The sequence below is a fragment of the Notolepis coatsorum genome, assembly GCF_963971535.1.
Source record: "Notolepis coatsorum genome assembly, chromosome: 13".
Classification (NCBI taxonomy): domain Eukaryota; kingdom Metazoa; phylum Chordata; class Actinopteri; order Aulopiformes; family Paralepididae; genus Notolepis; species Notolepis coatsorum.
Window position 1 is genome coordinate 128,058,845 of NC_140177.1, and position 16,137 is coordinate 128,074,981.

General features: G+C 43.7%; 1 protein-coding gene across 3 annotated transcripts in view; it reads left to right on the forward strand.

The window, feature by feature from the left end:
• Positions 1-16,137, forward strand: part of ranbp9 (RAN binding protein 9) — a 128,493-nt gene that overhangs the window by 67,225 nt on the left and 45,131 nt on the right. For all 3 annotated transcript variants that reach the window (XR_014620441.1, XR_014620442.1, XM_084328032.1), the window contains exons 5-7: positions 4,195-4,217; positions 10,667-10,851; positions 13,486-13,598. Coding sequence is in view for 1 of the 3 variants with exons in the window: in XM_084328032.1 (XP_084184158.1) it covers positions 4,195-4,217; positions 10,667-10,851; positions 13,486-13,598 (321 nt within the window). In the remaining 2 variants the exon portion in view is untranslated. The remainder of the gene's footprint in view (positions 1-4,194; positions 4,218-10,666; positions 10,852-13,485; positions 13,599-16,137) is intronic.

Sequence of the window (16,137 nt, forward strand, 5' to 3'; positions counted from 1 at the left end):
TAATGAATGTCCATTCTCTGGTTACGCAGGAGGTAATTATACAACCTGAATCTTAGGGAATTATATCTATGGTGCACTAGTAATATATAGCGGGAGATACTGGAAGGGTCCCCGCGGTTGTAAGCCAGCAGGGGTAGAGGATCTGTCGGTAGTAGAGTCTGGGTCAACGATGATAAGGAGACTCCGAGTACGGGAGACGGTGCAATAAGATCTTGATCCACAGACGAATACAGCTGTTCTCCGTAGCCTGTAGATCCACAGGGAAGAAAGCTAGCCTGCCTCAGGCTCTCTGAGGCGCAGACTCGACGTGGCTCCTCACAGGGTAAATCCCACACACGTGTAGGCGTCGGCAATTCTCCGCTCCATTAATCACAGGACCAAAAGCAAATATAATCCAGCCGCAAAGGGCTATGTAGTCGTCGGGTAGATTAATCCAGTGTACATGTCCACACGGTTCTCGTCTAGGGCTCCTCGGGTGAAAGCGCCATGAAAGCAGCCCAGCCTGGATAAGCTCTCTAGCTGATACGAGGAAGCGTTGGTGATGCTGGTCACTGTAGAACTTTAGCCGCACGATACACTATACACAAATAGACTATTACTGACTTAATAGAAATATGTCGCACTCGACGGTATAGCGCCAAACTCTGACAATTCAGTTATTAATTCGCACGCGGTCTCAATGCTCTTATTTGGGGCCAAACAGGCCATACTTCACCGCACGGAGTATCGTGGGTGAGGCTTCAACTTATTGGGTAACATACTTCTGTATTCACCTGCGCCATATTTATATGCACGGCGAACAATCTAGTGCCAACCTCATTTCTGTCTCGTATTCTTGGGCAAGGCCGGGCATGTACAGACATGTCTTGACGGTGGCTTTGAACCTGACTCTGGAGGCATGGCCTTGGCGCCTGTGGACCGCTGTCCAATAGGAGAATGAAATATTATGGTCTGTACTAGGCTAAAGGGATATTCCGTGTATATGTACAAGGAATATACAAGGGATATCAAACGATATACAAATATTATGCAATATATATCAATCAATAAATATATATATTCGGTTTAATCTGATCCTTTCTAACAGATGTCATGTCTCTTATACATATAGAGAAAATCAGATTTACAACACAGGGCCACACAGATATCTTCCACAAAACATGGCAGCCCTTCCCATCTCATTTCAAAACCCAAATGACTCCACCCAAACTTGGGACCCCATGACCCCCCTCCTCCCCCTATCTACCTTCATGACACTGCTAGCCCACGCATGGCTGGGGAGATGGCATTGTGGTGGTCTGCTAAGGGTGTTAAATCTACTTTCCATTTTATTTGTTTCACCATCTGGAAATCACGCTACCAAAATGGAGAGTATCATTTATATTATATATTATTATTATATATATATTTTTTTTTTTCCCTTTTGCTTTCTTTTAATTTTCCTTTTTTTCTTTTCTTTTTTTTGCGTAGCTTTGTCTGCCACATCTGTACTTTTGTTTAATTATTTAAATTTCTATATTTTTTATTTTTATTTTATTTCTTATTTTTTTTACATGTATGTTTGTTGTCGCCCTCACTGGGTGGGATGGGTGGGATTAGGGGATAGGAATGGGGAAGGAAATGGAAGTTGTATAATTTGGATAACTGAAATGTATAAATGTACTAATTCTTCCAATAAAAAAAGATAAACCTAAAAAAAAAATCAAATGCCGTTTGATACCGATCAACGTTATATTAAAAATGTCAACTGTACATGGTCCTAAACGTTATGACTGATCATCCGCGGGTGAACGGAGGGGGGGGGGGGTCGTTTATAATTCCGTGACTGACGTTAAATGATTTATGTAGTATGGGTGATATATAGATCAGAGCAGTTTGTATCGAAAATGATAAAGAAAAACGCTGAAACTTACGTCAGCTTCCTCATAGCGTTGGGCGATGAGAGTGGAGCAAACGGATCCCAGTTATGTGATGTGGATCGATGCGATCCAGTTCCGGTTCGTATAATACTAATATACGCCCAAATCATGTGGATTATTGAGTTATGGCAACGGATCGATATCCACGGTGTGTGTATTGAGTCCAGGGACGATAAACGAGTGCCCGGACGGAATAGTGAGACGCACCGGGAACCCAAGAGATCGACTTCCGGTTGCAACTCGCCGATCAGCCACCAGGTGGCAGTATTGAAGCGTTGCAGAGTTGTGATGGCTCACACAGCATATGACAAGGCTCCGTGGATGAAATATGAATACCATGGCGAAAATATGAAATATGAACTTTAAACACGTCGTACGCCGTTATTGGCAGAATTCGCATGAACTTGAAACCCGTCGTACGACGTGATTGGCGGGAAAAGGGTTAATGAATATAACTAAATACTATAATATTAGTGTAGCTGTAGCCTAATCTGTATCTGCTACTGTGAAGAAAAACCCCATTGGTTTAAACCAGGGGTCTCAAACTCGCGGGCCAATTGCGGCCCGCCGGATGATATTTTGCGGCCCCCTACTTGACATCAAAGTTTAGTGTTAGTGCGGCCCGCGCGCAACTCTTTGCCGAGTCGTTGCGCGAGAGTTGGAAGTTTTATTTATTTTATCACTTGTAGGCTACCATAGGGCTCATGACAGCAACGTTACGTTAGTGACTTGGTTGAAACGTGGTTCCGGAGTGATACCAAGTAAAGTGGAAGGCAAATGCATCCTCGCTATCTCCTCTGCGAGCAGTGCTCTGCATGTCCGGCTGCACTGCCACTCTGTGTCTCTGTACTCTGCTCTGGTCCAATCACAGTCAGTGTCCCGTCAGCGTTTTCCCCCCTCACCCACAGTCTGTGAATCAGATGCAGAGTAGGGCGGGTCTGTCAGAGCAGAGTTGACAGCGCATCTACAGTCGCCTCGCTCCCAGTTTTATCTCTGTGAGATAAATGTAGCTATTAGCCTAGTTTCGCCAGCAGGCAGAGGCAGCCAGCAGAAAAATATGGCATGTTCAAAGATGGTCAGTAAAAGAAAAGTCGACTGCAATTCAAAGGTGAATGGACTGAAAAATATGCATTCATCCTGAGTCCCAGCACCAAACCAATGTGACTAATATGCCAAGAAACGGTAGCTCTTGTGAAGGGTGGCAATTTGAAACGCCACTACGAAACAAAACGGTTATTTTAATGCAACCTTTCCTCAAAATTCAGTGCTAAGAACCACAAAAATAAAATAAATGGAATGAAATCATATCAAGCTGCAAGCAGAATTATTGTTAAATCTATGTCACAACGAGAAAAAGCAACCAAGTCCTCACTCAGTGGCAAGAAGCCATTCTCTCTCTCTGATGCATACATAATAAAATAATGTATGCCTGAAGAGACCATGTTTGAAGGCAAACGAAAGCAAATCCCCCTCAGATCGCACAGCAACCAGAATAACTGAAATACTGGCTGGTGATTTGATTAAACAGCTTTGTGATGGAATAAAAAAAATGCACAGTGCATTTCCATAGCTGTGGATGAGTCCACTGACACCACTGAGAAGCCTATGTTCTGAAGAACCGTTCATGTTCTGAAGAACTGTTCATGTTCTGAAATGTTATTGCTACAGATTGAGAAGATTGGATCAGTTGTACTTTTTTTTGGAATACTTGAAACCCTTTTTTTGTGGAATATTTGATGCGGCCCAGCCTCACCCAGACTCTACCTCCAGCGGCCCCCAGGTAAATTGAGTTTGAGACCCCTGGTTTAAACAGAATGAATAGACACATTGATTTAGAATTCGAATGCCAACGTAACGAACGAAGGTTCGAACGTTTGGCCTCAGCCCTACCTACTACTACTACTACTACTACTACTACTACAAAAAAAAATAAAAAATACTGAAGTAAAAATCATTCATTCAAATACGATGGCGGTCAATAGGAAAGGTGTCTGTAGGCTCGGCCGTGGAAATAGCTGAAGTATGCAGATGTTCCGGTCTGATGTATGCTATGTTAGGTAACAGGGAAATGCTATATAGCTCAAATTAAGCATTAGAATGGTCATATAACAAATATGGACATGACATTTGCCTAAGTTTGTTTTGGTACCCTTTGACTGTACTTAAAAGAGAAATGTTAAGCCGAAACTAGTTATCCTGACGATTCCTGAGATAAATATTCCTCTCGGGGAATGCTGCCAATTTCACTAATTTCTCTCTCTCTCTCGTTCTACAGGTATTGCCTTCACAGATCTACCGGTAAGTGTCATGTAGCACTGCTGTTGGTACTTATAGAAAGAAAACCATACCAGGTTTATGGACATGTGCGTTTCCCATCATTCTTACTGTGATACAAAAATCATCATTCATAATATTTTACCATTACTGACATTTTTTTTGTCTGCTTATTCACCACTGCGGCTTCCTGTGAAATTGAGCACATTTTACAAAAATGCCATGCTAACATCTTATGCGTCACTTATTTTCTGAACGGTTTTGCCATATAATACAGTATCTGAGGAAGAATTCCTCTTCCTTTTTAGACGCCATATTACTTCAGGGGACAAAAGCACATTTATAAAGAAAATAAATGCACCTCAGATGTTGGCATGTTAGTCAGATGTGGTGACTTTTTTTTTATCGAATCTTTTTTATTTTCCTTTTTTATCAAAACAAACTAAACATAATACAATAAAACACAAGATACTGCAATAACGATAACAGAAATAATAATAAATACAAAATACAGAGTAAAAATAAAAGACATTAGACATTTCCTTCCTGTTGCTCCCGTAAGTGGGATTATTAGGTTACATATGTTTGAAAGTTTAGTCATTATGGATTTCCAAAAACAAGCTACTGGTGGGCAATCCCAAAACATGTGCATATAAAAGTGCCAGTGGCCCTCAGAGTGCACAGAGAGTCGGTCACCAGTAGCTGTGGTGACTTTCATGGGTCTATGTGGTGGTTAAGATGCATGGAAAGCCTATGCAATTCTGGTGAATCGGCAGAAAAGAACTTGGAATTACTTGAAAGCCACATGTCGAAAAGACTTGTATGGTCATTCAATCACGTTTTGCCTCTTTTAAAACTAAAGTCACCCCGTTTCGCACCAGTTAATTTGGCCCTTCAGCTCATTTGTTAAGCCCGTCTCCCTCGATGTCTGTTCTCAGGCTTTTTATTATACTCCCACAAGTAATGCTGCCAAACGGACATTAATTCTACTGGAATTCAAGCTTTAGTTTGATATATGAGGACAACATGTTTGCTTTAGTTGAGATATGAGGGCAACACGTTCGCTTTAGTTGAAACATGAGGGCAACATGCAATCAAGATGTGTTTTTAAGTGCAGAATTTTAGCCTTCATTTGAGGGTATTTACATCCAAATCAGGAATTGCAACAATTTCTACATGTGCCTCCCCCTTTTTAAGAGACTAAAAGTAATAGACAATTGGCTGCTAGCTTTTCCATGTCGGGTGTGTGTTATTCCCTCATTATTTCATTCACAAGGAGCAGATAAAAGGTCTAGAATTATTTCAAGTGTGGTATTTGGAATCTGTTGCCGTCAACCCTCTGAGGTCCAAAGAGCTTCACTATCAGCGGAGCAAGAAGCCATCATTAGGCTGAACAACAAACTCATCAGCAAATACATTAGGTGTGGCCAAGTCAACTGTTTGGTACATTCTTAAAAAAGAGCACACTGGTGAGCTCGGCAACACCAAAAGACCCGGAAGACTATGGAAAAACAACTGTGGTGGATGACAGAATAATTATTTCCCTGGTGAAGAAGAAAAGCCCTTCAGTAAGAGGTTGGCGTATTTGTGCCAAAGTCAACAATCAGGAGAAGTCTTCACCACAGTGATTACAGAGGGTTCACCACAAGATAGAAACCATTGGTGAGCCTCAAAAACAGGAAGACCAGATTAGAGTTTGCCAAAGAAAACATGTTTTATAAAAAAAAAAAAAAAAAAAGCCTGTACAGTTCTGGAACAACATATTATGGAAAGATGAGACCAAGAACAACTTGTACCAGAATGATGGAGAGTATGGAAAAGGAAAGGAACTGCTCATGATCCAAAGCACCATATCATCAGCATGGTGGTGGTAGTGCTGTGGTGTGGCCATGTATTGGCTGCCAATGGAACTGGTTCCCTTGTATTTATTGATGCAACTGCTGACAAAAGCAGCAGGATGAATTCTGAAGTGTTTCGGGCAATAATATTATTATCTGCTCATATTCAGCCAAATGCTTCAGAACCCATTGGACGGCGCTTCACTGTGCAGATGGACAATGACCTGAAGCATTCTGCAAAAGCAAGAACAGTTTTTCCAAGGCAAAGAAGTGGAATGTTATGCAATGGCCAAGTCAATCACCTGACCCGAATCCAATTGAGCATGCATTTCACTTGCTGAAGACAACTGAAGGTAAAATGCCCTAAGAACAAGCAGGAACTGAAGACTTGCAGTAGAGGCAGAGCATCACCAGGGACGAAACCCATTGTGATGTCTATGGCTTCATTGACTGCAAAGAATTTCCAACCAAATATTAAAAGTGATTTGATTTTATGATTGTTAGTTTGTACAAATACTTTTGGTCCCCTTTTTAAAGGGGGGCAGGGTTGTAATTCCTACACTGTTCACCTGATTTGGATGTGAATGCCCTCATAAATGTTTACATAGCCAAAATGTTTATGGACCTGACTGTATGAGGGCAACATGTTTGCTTTAGTTGAGATATGAGGACACCCTGTTTGCTTTGAGGGCAACGGTTGTACCGTTTTCTATCCTTCTTTTTTGTGTCCCTGCTTAGTAGCCTGGTTGTTCAGTGGGGGGGGGGGATAAGAGACTTACAGCTAAAAAATAATCCATTGAGTAGGAAAACAGACTTGGCCGTGGGCCGGCATTCATATTGGTCCAGAGTGTGTTCTGTGATGTGCGTCACTTTCTGCGTCGTGCACACGGCTGACCTTTCACTTTCTGCGTCGTGCACACGGCTGACCTTTCACTTTCTGCGTCGTGCACACGGCTGACCTTCTGGTTATTGGTTATCGTGGTTATCGTCCAGAGTGTGTTCTGTGATGTGCGTCACTTTCTGCGTGCACACGGCTGACCTGTCTGTTCTGCGTGCACACGGCTGACCTTTCTGCGTGCACACGGCTGACCTTTCTGCGTGCACACGGCTGACCTTTCTGCGTGCACGCGGCTGACCTGTCTGGTTATTGGTTATCGTGGTTATCGTCCAGAGTGTGTTCTGTGATGTGCGTCACTTTCTGCTGCGTGCACACGGCTGACCTGTCTGGTTATTGGTTATCGTGGTTATCGTCCAGAGTGTGTTCTGTGATGTGCGTCACTTTCTGCTGCGTGCACACGGCTGACCTGTCTGGTTATTGGTTATCGTGGTTATCGTCCAGAGTGTGTTCTGTGATGTGCGTCACTTTCTGCTGCGTGCACACGGCTGACCTGTCTGGTTATTGGTTATCGTGGTTATCGTCCAGAGTGTGTTCTGTGATGTGCGTCACTTTCTGCTGCGTGCACACGGCTGACCTGTCTGGTTATTGGTTATCGTGGTTATCGTCCAGAGTGTGTTCTGTGATGTGCGTCACTTTCTGCTGCGTGCACACGGCTGACCTGTCTGGTTATTGGTTATCGTGGTTATCGTCCAGAGTGTGTTCTGTGATGTGCGTCACTTTCTGCTGCGTGCACACGGCTGACCTGTCTGGTTATTGGTTATCGTGGTTATCGTCCAGAGTGTGTTCTGTGATGTGCGTCACTTTCTGCTGCGTGCACACGGCTGACCTTTCACTTTCTGCTGCGTGCACACGGCTGACCTTTCACTTTCTGCTGCGTGCACACGGCTGACCTTTCACTTTCTGCTGCGTGCACACGGCTGACCTTTCACTTTCTGCTGCGTGCACACGGCTGACCTTTCACTTTCTGCTGCGTGCACACGGCTGACCTTTCACTTTCTGCTGCGTGCACGCGGCTGACCTTTCACTTTCTGCTGCGTGCACACGGCTGACCTTTCACTTTCTGCTGCGTGCACGCGGCTGACCTTTCACTTTCTGCTGCGTGCACGCGGCTGACCTTTCACTTTCTGCTGCGTGCACGCGGCTGACCTTTCACTTTCTGCTGCGTGCACGCGGCTGACCTTTCACTTTCTGCTGCGTGCACGCGGCTGACCTTTCACTTTCTGCTGCGTGCACGCGGCTGACCTTTCACTTTCTGCTGCGTGCACGCGGCTGACCTTTCACTTTCTGCTGCGTGCACGCGGCTGACCTTTCACTTTCTGCTGCGTGCACGCGGCTGACCTTTCACTTTCTGCTGCGTGCACGCGGCTGACCTGTCTGGTTATTGGGCCGTGATACAGAACGTAGCTCTGGAGTAGAACCCCACCTAGTGTCACCTTCTCTACATCTGCTGATCAATCAAAGGCTCATCACCAGGGTGTGTATTGGCAAGAATCTGGCAATACAATACATATCCCAACACGGGGGTTATTTAATACATTGCATTACTGTAAACACTGCAATATAAATATTGGGATTTTTATAATAGTCAAAATGTAAGAAACAATATCATCGTATATAGAAAATACCTCTGTGTACACACTACACAGTAAAAAGAAAAGGTGACTCGGTTACTAGTTACTCATTTTATGCAATCTGAATGTAGAGATTAGAATGTAGAGATTAGAATTGGTATTCAATCATCAAAATATAGATTCTTGCAGTGATTTTTTAAGTAAACAAATAAACATTTTAAAGGTAGAATCTGTGATGTCATCAAACGGTGACCTCAAAAGATGACATGGTATTGCGCTTTGTTTACAATCTCATGTGTGGATGATTTCAGTGGGTATAGGGGAGGGGTTACTACTGCAGTGCTGACCACACCTCAGGCTCTGCCAAGAGAGGTCTGGAGAAATTCACAGTATAATAAGTTACTAAACTCCAACCAAAGCATAAAAGTAGTTTTGTAATACTAAGCAGGGCTTCTTGCCTAGAGGTTAGCCTAGGCATTGTCCAACTAACACCTCTCCCGAAGGCTAACCGGCCATGTCCGCTTCCATTCATTGTGCTGTGCTAGGCTAATGTGCAGCCCGATAAACTTTCTACTGAACGCACAGAGAGGAAACTGGTGTCTATCTTCTTGTCTCTCTGGAGAAGACGGTAAGCTGATTTCCCCAAATGTTGGCGTGTTCCTTTGAATGTAACTTGTTGAAACATGCAGGAACCCTGTCTATGGAACCTGCAGGAACCCTGTCTATAGAACCTGCAGGAACCCTGTGTCTATAGAACCTGCAGGAACCCTCTGTCTATGGAACCTGCAGCAACCCTGTATGGAACCTGCAGGAACCCTGTCTATAGAACCTGCAGGAACCCTGTGTCTATGGAACCTGCAGGAATCCTGTGTCTATGGAACCTGCAGCAACCCTGTATTGAACCTGCAGGAACCCTGTCTATAGAACCTGCAGGAACCCTGTGTCTATGGAACCTGCAGGAATCCTGTGTCTATGGAACCTGCAGGAACCCTGTCTATGGAACCTGCAGGAATCCTGTGTCTATGGAACCTGCAGGAACCCTGTCTATGGAACCTGCAGGAACCCTGTCTAGAACCTGCAGGAACCCTGTCTATGGAACCTGCAGGAACCCTGTCTAGAACCTGCAGGAACCCTGTCTAGAACCTGCAGGAACCCTGTCAGGAACCTGCTCTCTATGGAACCTGCAGGAACCCTCTCTATGGAACCTGCAGGAACCCTGTGTATGGAACCTGCAGGAACCCTGTGTCTATAGAACCTGCAGGAACCCTGTGTCTATAGAACCTGCAGGAACCCTTTGTCTATGGAACCTGCAGGAACCCTCTGTCTGGAACCTGCAGGAACCCTGTGTCTATGGAACCTGCAGGAACCCTGTGTCTATGGAACCTGCAGGAACCCTGTCTATGGAACCTGCAGGAACCCTGTCTATGGAACCTGCAGGAACCCTGTCTATGGAACCTGCAGGAACCCTGTCTATGGAACCTGCAGGAACCCTGTCTATGGAACCTGCAGGAACCCTGTCTATGGAACCTGTCGGAACCCGCTCTCTATGGAACCTGCAGGAACCCTGTGTCTATGGAACCTGCAGGAACCCTGTGTCTATGGAACCTGCAGGAACCCTGTGTCTATGGAACCTGCAGGAACCCTGTGTCTATGGAACCTGCAGGAACCCTGTGTCTATGGAACCTGCAGGAACCCTGTCTATGGAACCTGCAGGAACCCTGTGTCTATGGAACCTGCAGGAACCCTGTGTCTATGGAACCTGCAGGAACCCTGTCTATGGAACCTGCAGGAACCCTGTGTCTGGAACCTGCAGGTCGCAGCTTTCTGTAGTCTGGTCCCAGCTGCAAAACTACAAAACTGCAAACATACTGTATTACCCTGTATTATACTATACACTTTTACTATCATGTAGAGTATTCTGTGTTGTGTTTACATGTGATGTATTGTATACATGCACTTTTATTATGTTCTTGTGTGATGTATCACACATTTTATTGCTGTGTGATGTATTGTAAATGTTATTGCTGTTATCTTGGCCAGGTTTCCCTTGCAAAAGAGATCTTGTATCTCAATGGGACTTCCTGGTTAAATAAAGGTTTATTAAAATAAAAATGGAACCTGTAGGAACCCTGTCTAGGGAACCTAACGCTCTTGTTTTGTGCCCAGCCCAACCTCTACCCTACAGTGGGGCTCCAGACCCCTGGGGAGGTGGTGGACGCCAACTTCGGCCAGCACCCCTTCGTCTTCGACATCGAGGACTACATGCGCGAGTGGAGGACCAAGATTCAGTCCCAGATCGACCGCTTCCCCATCGGAGAGCGCGAGGGAGAGTGGCAGTCCATGATTCAGAAGTGAGAACGAAAATAACTACATTTCCCGTCATTGTAAATGGGATTAGTTCCCTCTTTTGTTTTGCTATGATTACGTTGTTGTGGAATGGATTAATCTCCATTTGATTGGGATTGGGGCTGAGAGAGGGAGAAGGAGAGGGGGGGTAGGGTCATTGGCCCTGATCCGCAGAAAAGTCTGTTCATGACCTTTTGGGGATTTAGAAAAAGTAGGAAGTTTTTAAGCTCATGGCAACAGATTGGTGGATATGAAGTGGGGCTTGCGTGTGTGTGTGTTGAGTACGGTTTGTATATGTCTGAATCAGGGTTTTGGTTGAATCCACTTAGGGAGAGGATTTTCTTAAAATATCACATTGTAATTAGTCAAATGTAGAAAAACAAAGATTGAACATTTTGAACTATCCACATAAATTTCAGGATGGCTTGTATGATCGTATTTCGGAACAGTTCCAGGAAGATGGAGAAATAATTTAGTTAGCCTATTAACAGGTGGGGTACCGTATTCGGGCCGACATGCCTGTGGGCGGAACGCACAAAGTCACAGCACTTTGCGCGTGTCTAGCAGCTCGGGCTGCATTTTTCGCCGAACATGTAAATTACCGTTCGAAAGATCTATTTGTTGCCGTTCGAACGCCACCTGACTCGACCAAATCCGTGCCTCGGTTCGTGAGTTACATGGCGATATGTCAGGCGAGCGTCTTTTTACGCGCGGCACATAGGGCTGGGTGATATGACGATATTATATAAATATCGGGTACAGTTCATTAACGATACACTTTTTTAACGTATCGTGGATATCGTGATGTTTTGCCCAAGAGGATTGTGCCGCGTCAATCTGGTCCACACCCGTTCAAACGTTTGAACAACGCCGCCCCCCACACACACTACTGCATCAAAGTTACTACTTATTATTAACAAATGCATTCGTTTTGTGGCATTAACGTTATATAGTTACACGTTCAATAACATCAGCGTATTTACCCAAACATAGCAACGTCCGATGACGACATAGATAGCAAACATTACTGTTCATATCTCAGCCCGTGCTGAGTTGTGCGTGCCCATTCTGCGGTCTGTTAATAAAGTTTTCAATCAGACAGATGTATGGAAAGGCTTTTATTATAACATTCGTTGCAGTAAAATCATTATGCCTCGTTTAAGTCATGCTGCGGTGCGCTGGTAATCACTCGTCGGCCGCGGGGAGCTGTTGGTGTCGTTGAGCTGAGCTCTCGTCAAAATCAATTGCGGACAGAGCGGAAAGTAAAAAACGCATAGCGCTTGCCGATTGGTGCTAAGAACAGCAGGGCGGGTGCAAGCGGTGTGACGTAATTGGCAGACTCGACTGTCAATCAAAATTATTCTGTTGCCGGCTGAACGATTGAATGAATGAAAACGTTATTAACGATTGCAGAATGGGTACAATACAGTACAGCTCAATACAACAACAGTGGACTGACTGGAGGATGAAGACCAGAAAAAGACTTTCGACTTTTTTACATAAGGGTCCTCTATTTTCAATTCATCAAAACATTTAGAGACATACAAATATACAGTAGTTTCATAAAAATGCTAAAATGCTATTGATTGATTGATTGATTTCAAACTTTATTAACATATTGCAGAATGGGTACAGTACAGCTCAATACATATAATTGTTAAGGGGATGCAGACCAGAGAAAGACTTTCGTCTTGTTTACATCAGGGTCCCCCATTTTCAATTAATCATATTTCATATCTAAATCATATAATATCTCATTGCTAAATATATGCAATATATAATCTAATCCAATAATCTAAATCTAATATATAATATAAAAATGCTAAATGCATGGGTATTTTATTTTGTCTTTAATGTTAGCTTGCAAACTCAAAATACATTCTTGGTAAGCCTCATAATGAATTGTTTGGGGAAAAAAATAAAAACATCGCGATGTGTATCGTGTATCGCCGAAAGGTCAGAAAATATCGTGATATCATATTTAGGCCATATCGCCCAGCCCTAGCGGCACATCAGATGACCACCCCGGACTCCCGACGCTCCAGAACTGCCAATCATCTGCTGATGGCGAAAAGGATTGGTCAGCGTTATAGCCAATGAGTGTAGCTTTCCAATGATGCCCCACATGGGGGGGTGCGAATAAGGGATCTAGGTGAAAGTTGACAAGCAAAGACCAGAAGTCAGTCACACTTCAGAATGAACGGCAGTGGATGAGGAAATGGATTTTGGAGAGCTTTTTTTTTTTTTGTCACACTGTTTACCCGGATCTCTCTAAAAGACTCATTTCTGACGGATTTTTATAAAAAAAAAATCCAGCTTATATCTTTTATTTTATTATATTGCAACCACTACAAAAAATTTTGTACACAAGTTCAACTCTAGTTCAGACCTCGGTTACTCTATTTCATTAGCACTAAAAGTGATTTTCCTTTTTTGCATTAGTAACTTCAGAATGTTATCTTTCAAAAGAGACCAGGCTCATGCATGTGCTATAATAAGTATAAAACTAAGCTTTGCAAAAAAAGTATGCAGTCCTCAAGTTCAAGTAAAAAAGAAAAAAAAAAAAAATGCCACTTCTAGGTGCCAAGAGCCCTGGAATTTAAAGTGTATACTGACTTGTCCATGTTTTGTCCCCTCAGGATGGTGGCCTCCTACCTGGTCCACCACAGCTACTGTGCCACAGCAGAGGCCTTCGCCAAGTCCACCGACCAGGCCGTGCACGAGGAGCTGGCCTCCATCAAGAACCGGCAGAGTGAGTCACTGGGAACAGTTAAAGTTATAATCTGTAATGCCATCAAACGGCCACCTCCAGGCAAAAGCGCCCTGCTTGGTATTGCACTTGGGTTTACATTTTTGGTTTTGATGTGTCAGTTGGTTGATGTGAATTTCTCCAGACCTCTCTTGGCAAAGCGGAGGTGTGGCTAGCCATAGTGACTCCTCCTCCCTAACTCCAACCCACACATAATAAACCAAAACAATAATAATTTCTTGGATTTATATAGCGCAGGGGTGGCCAACCAGTCAGAGACTAAGCCACAAAAATGACTGGTACCACAAAGAGCCACACCATATACCAGCGTTTCTCAACTTTTTTTTCAGTCACGGCACCCTTCATGTGTTTATAGGTCTCACCCTCTGGCCTCTGAAGTTGCTAATGTCTTTTTTATTTGGGCCTCACAGGGTTAAAAGTACCCTGTGAGACCCACGGTTGCAAAATTACAAAATCACTTTTAGCCATTTAAAAATGTTAAGCACATGTATAGTACATTTTTGGTCCTATTGTTCAGCCTCACAATGCTATTTAATAGTAAATGTGTTTATATGTCCCACCCTCTGGCCTCTGAAGTTGCTAGTCTTTTTAATTTTGGCCTCACAGGGTTAACCTCTTAAGCCCGAGATATACAGTAAAAGTGTATATTTTCAGCATTACGTTTGTTTACCAATTATTTTATTGTTAGTTATTAGTGAAATATAAGATTATAGAAATCTCAGGGCATTGAGTCGGAAACCGGCGCATATTGACAGGAGGAAGTGGCACAGCCAAAAGTGAGTGTAGTCTTTTGAAGGAAGAGACTCAGGGCTTTCGAATTTCGAAAAACTACCCTACCCAGCTCACACCAGCCCCTGTCAATCATCTGACTTCTGGATTCACTTTTTTATTTCTCTTATTTTTTGGGATTATCTCCCACAAACCTGAACGTTGTTGCCATAAAACAGAACGCAGTTAGTTTCTCTACCTTTCTGTGAACGTTTTGCAAAAACGGTGTTGCAATACGATGAAAAATGGTGGAGAAATTTACATTATAAAAAAGATAGCAGAATTCAGTACTGTATCTACAAAACCTTCTGTTTAATCATCTTCCCTTTATTCATTTGCTTAGATTTTTCAGGTCTGGTCAATTTTAGCATGGTGTTATTCACAGTCAAAGATAAAAAAATTTTAAATAGAATTGATATTCTCCTTTTGGTTCATTACAATTTACTCAAGCCTAGTAACAGACTAACACTATTTCTGACACTGATCCATATATGTCCCTAGATTCAGATACCAAGAACATGCAAATGGACATTAAAAAAAAAAAATTAAATGTTTATTCTACGTCCTTATGGAATGAGTGACATAAAAAAAAAATGGATGGAAGAGCCGCACATTGACGGGCAAAGAGCCGCATGCGGCTTGCGAGCCGCGGGTTGGCCACCCCTGATATAGCGCCTTTCATGAGACCCAAGGCACTTAACAGTGGAGGGGGCAACTAAGGGGAAGGAGATCAGAGGAACAAAGTAACAACAAAGTAAAAAAGAAAAGAGGGAAATCAGTCATTTATAAATTTGGTGAGGTGAGTTTTGAGTTGGGATTTGAAAGAGTGCCGGGATGTTGCGGATGTTTGGAGGGAGTTCCAGAGGGTGGGTGCGGCAACAGAAGGCTTTGGGACCGACGGAGGAGGAGGTCCGCTAGGTACCGGGGGGCAAGGGAGTGAAGGGATTTGTAGGTGACAACATTTTAACTAAGGGCAGTACCAAGCGGGGCTCCTTTGCTAGAAGTCGGCATTACATATTCTACCTTTTTAAACAACTAGTCAATCACGCAGAGACATGATGGATCATGGAAATACTGATCAGTTACACTAAATGTTTTTTTTTTTTTGATCCACTTTTTCTCCCATTTTTCTATATTTTCTCCCATCCCAATTTCGTATCATCCAATTCAACCCTCCCCTGTCACGAACGCTGTTTCTTGCCTCCCACAAGCCGGCTGCAATGTGGACTAAGTCATACATAGCACAAGTCCCCTCCGGTACTTGAGGTAACAGCAGTCGCATCTTTTCACCTGCGCAGCTCGATCTCTGTGTCGAGGAGTAACGCGTGGGAGGCTCACGCTGCCCCCGACACTTCCTGATTCTACTGCGCAGGCGCACCAACCGACTTGTAGGAGTCGCTTGTTCACAACGTTCGATCCCCACCCTTCAGTTTTCCCTCCCCGTAATACGGCCAATGTGTATTACTGCGGACGACCAGCCAAACTGAAAAACAATGTGGAGAGCTGGATTCTAACACGCGAATCCTAGCGTCTCCACACTGGTGGCGAGTGCCTTGCCCACTACACCACCTAGCCGCCCTTAGTTACACTAAATGTTAAAGAATCATTCAGTAGGTCAAGTCAAGAGTTTTATTTGTCACGGCATACAAGTATACAATGAAATGCGGGGGGTCTTGCCCGCAACGATGTGCATAATACAATAGTAATATATAATAAGAATCCAATAGAACGACATTGTGCAATAAAACAAGTA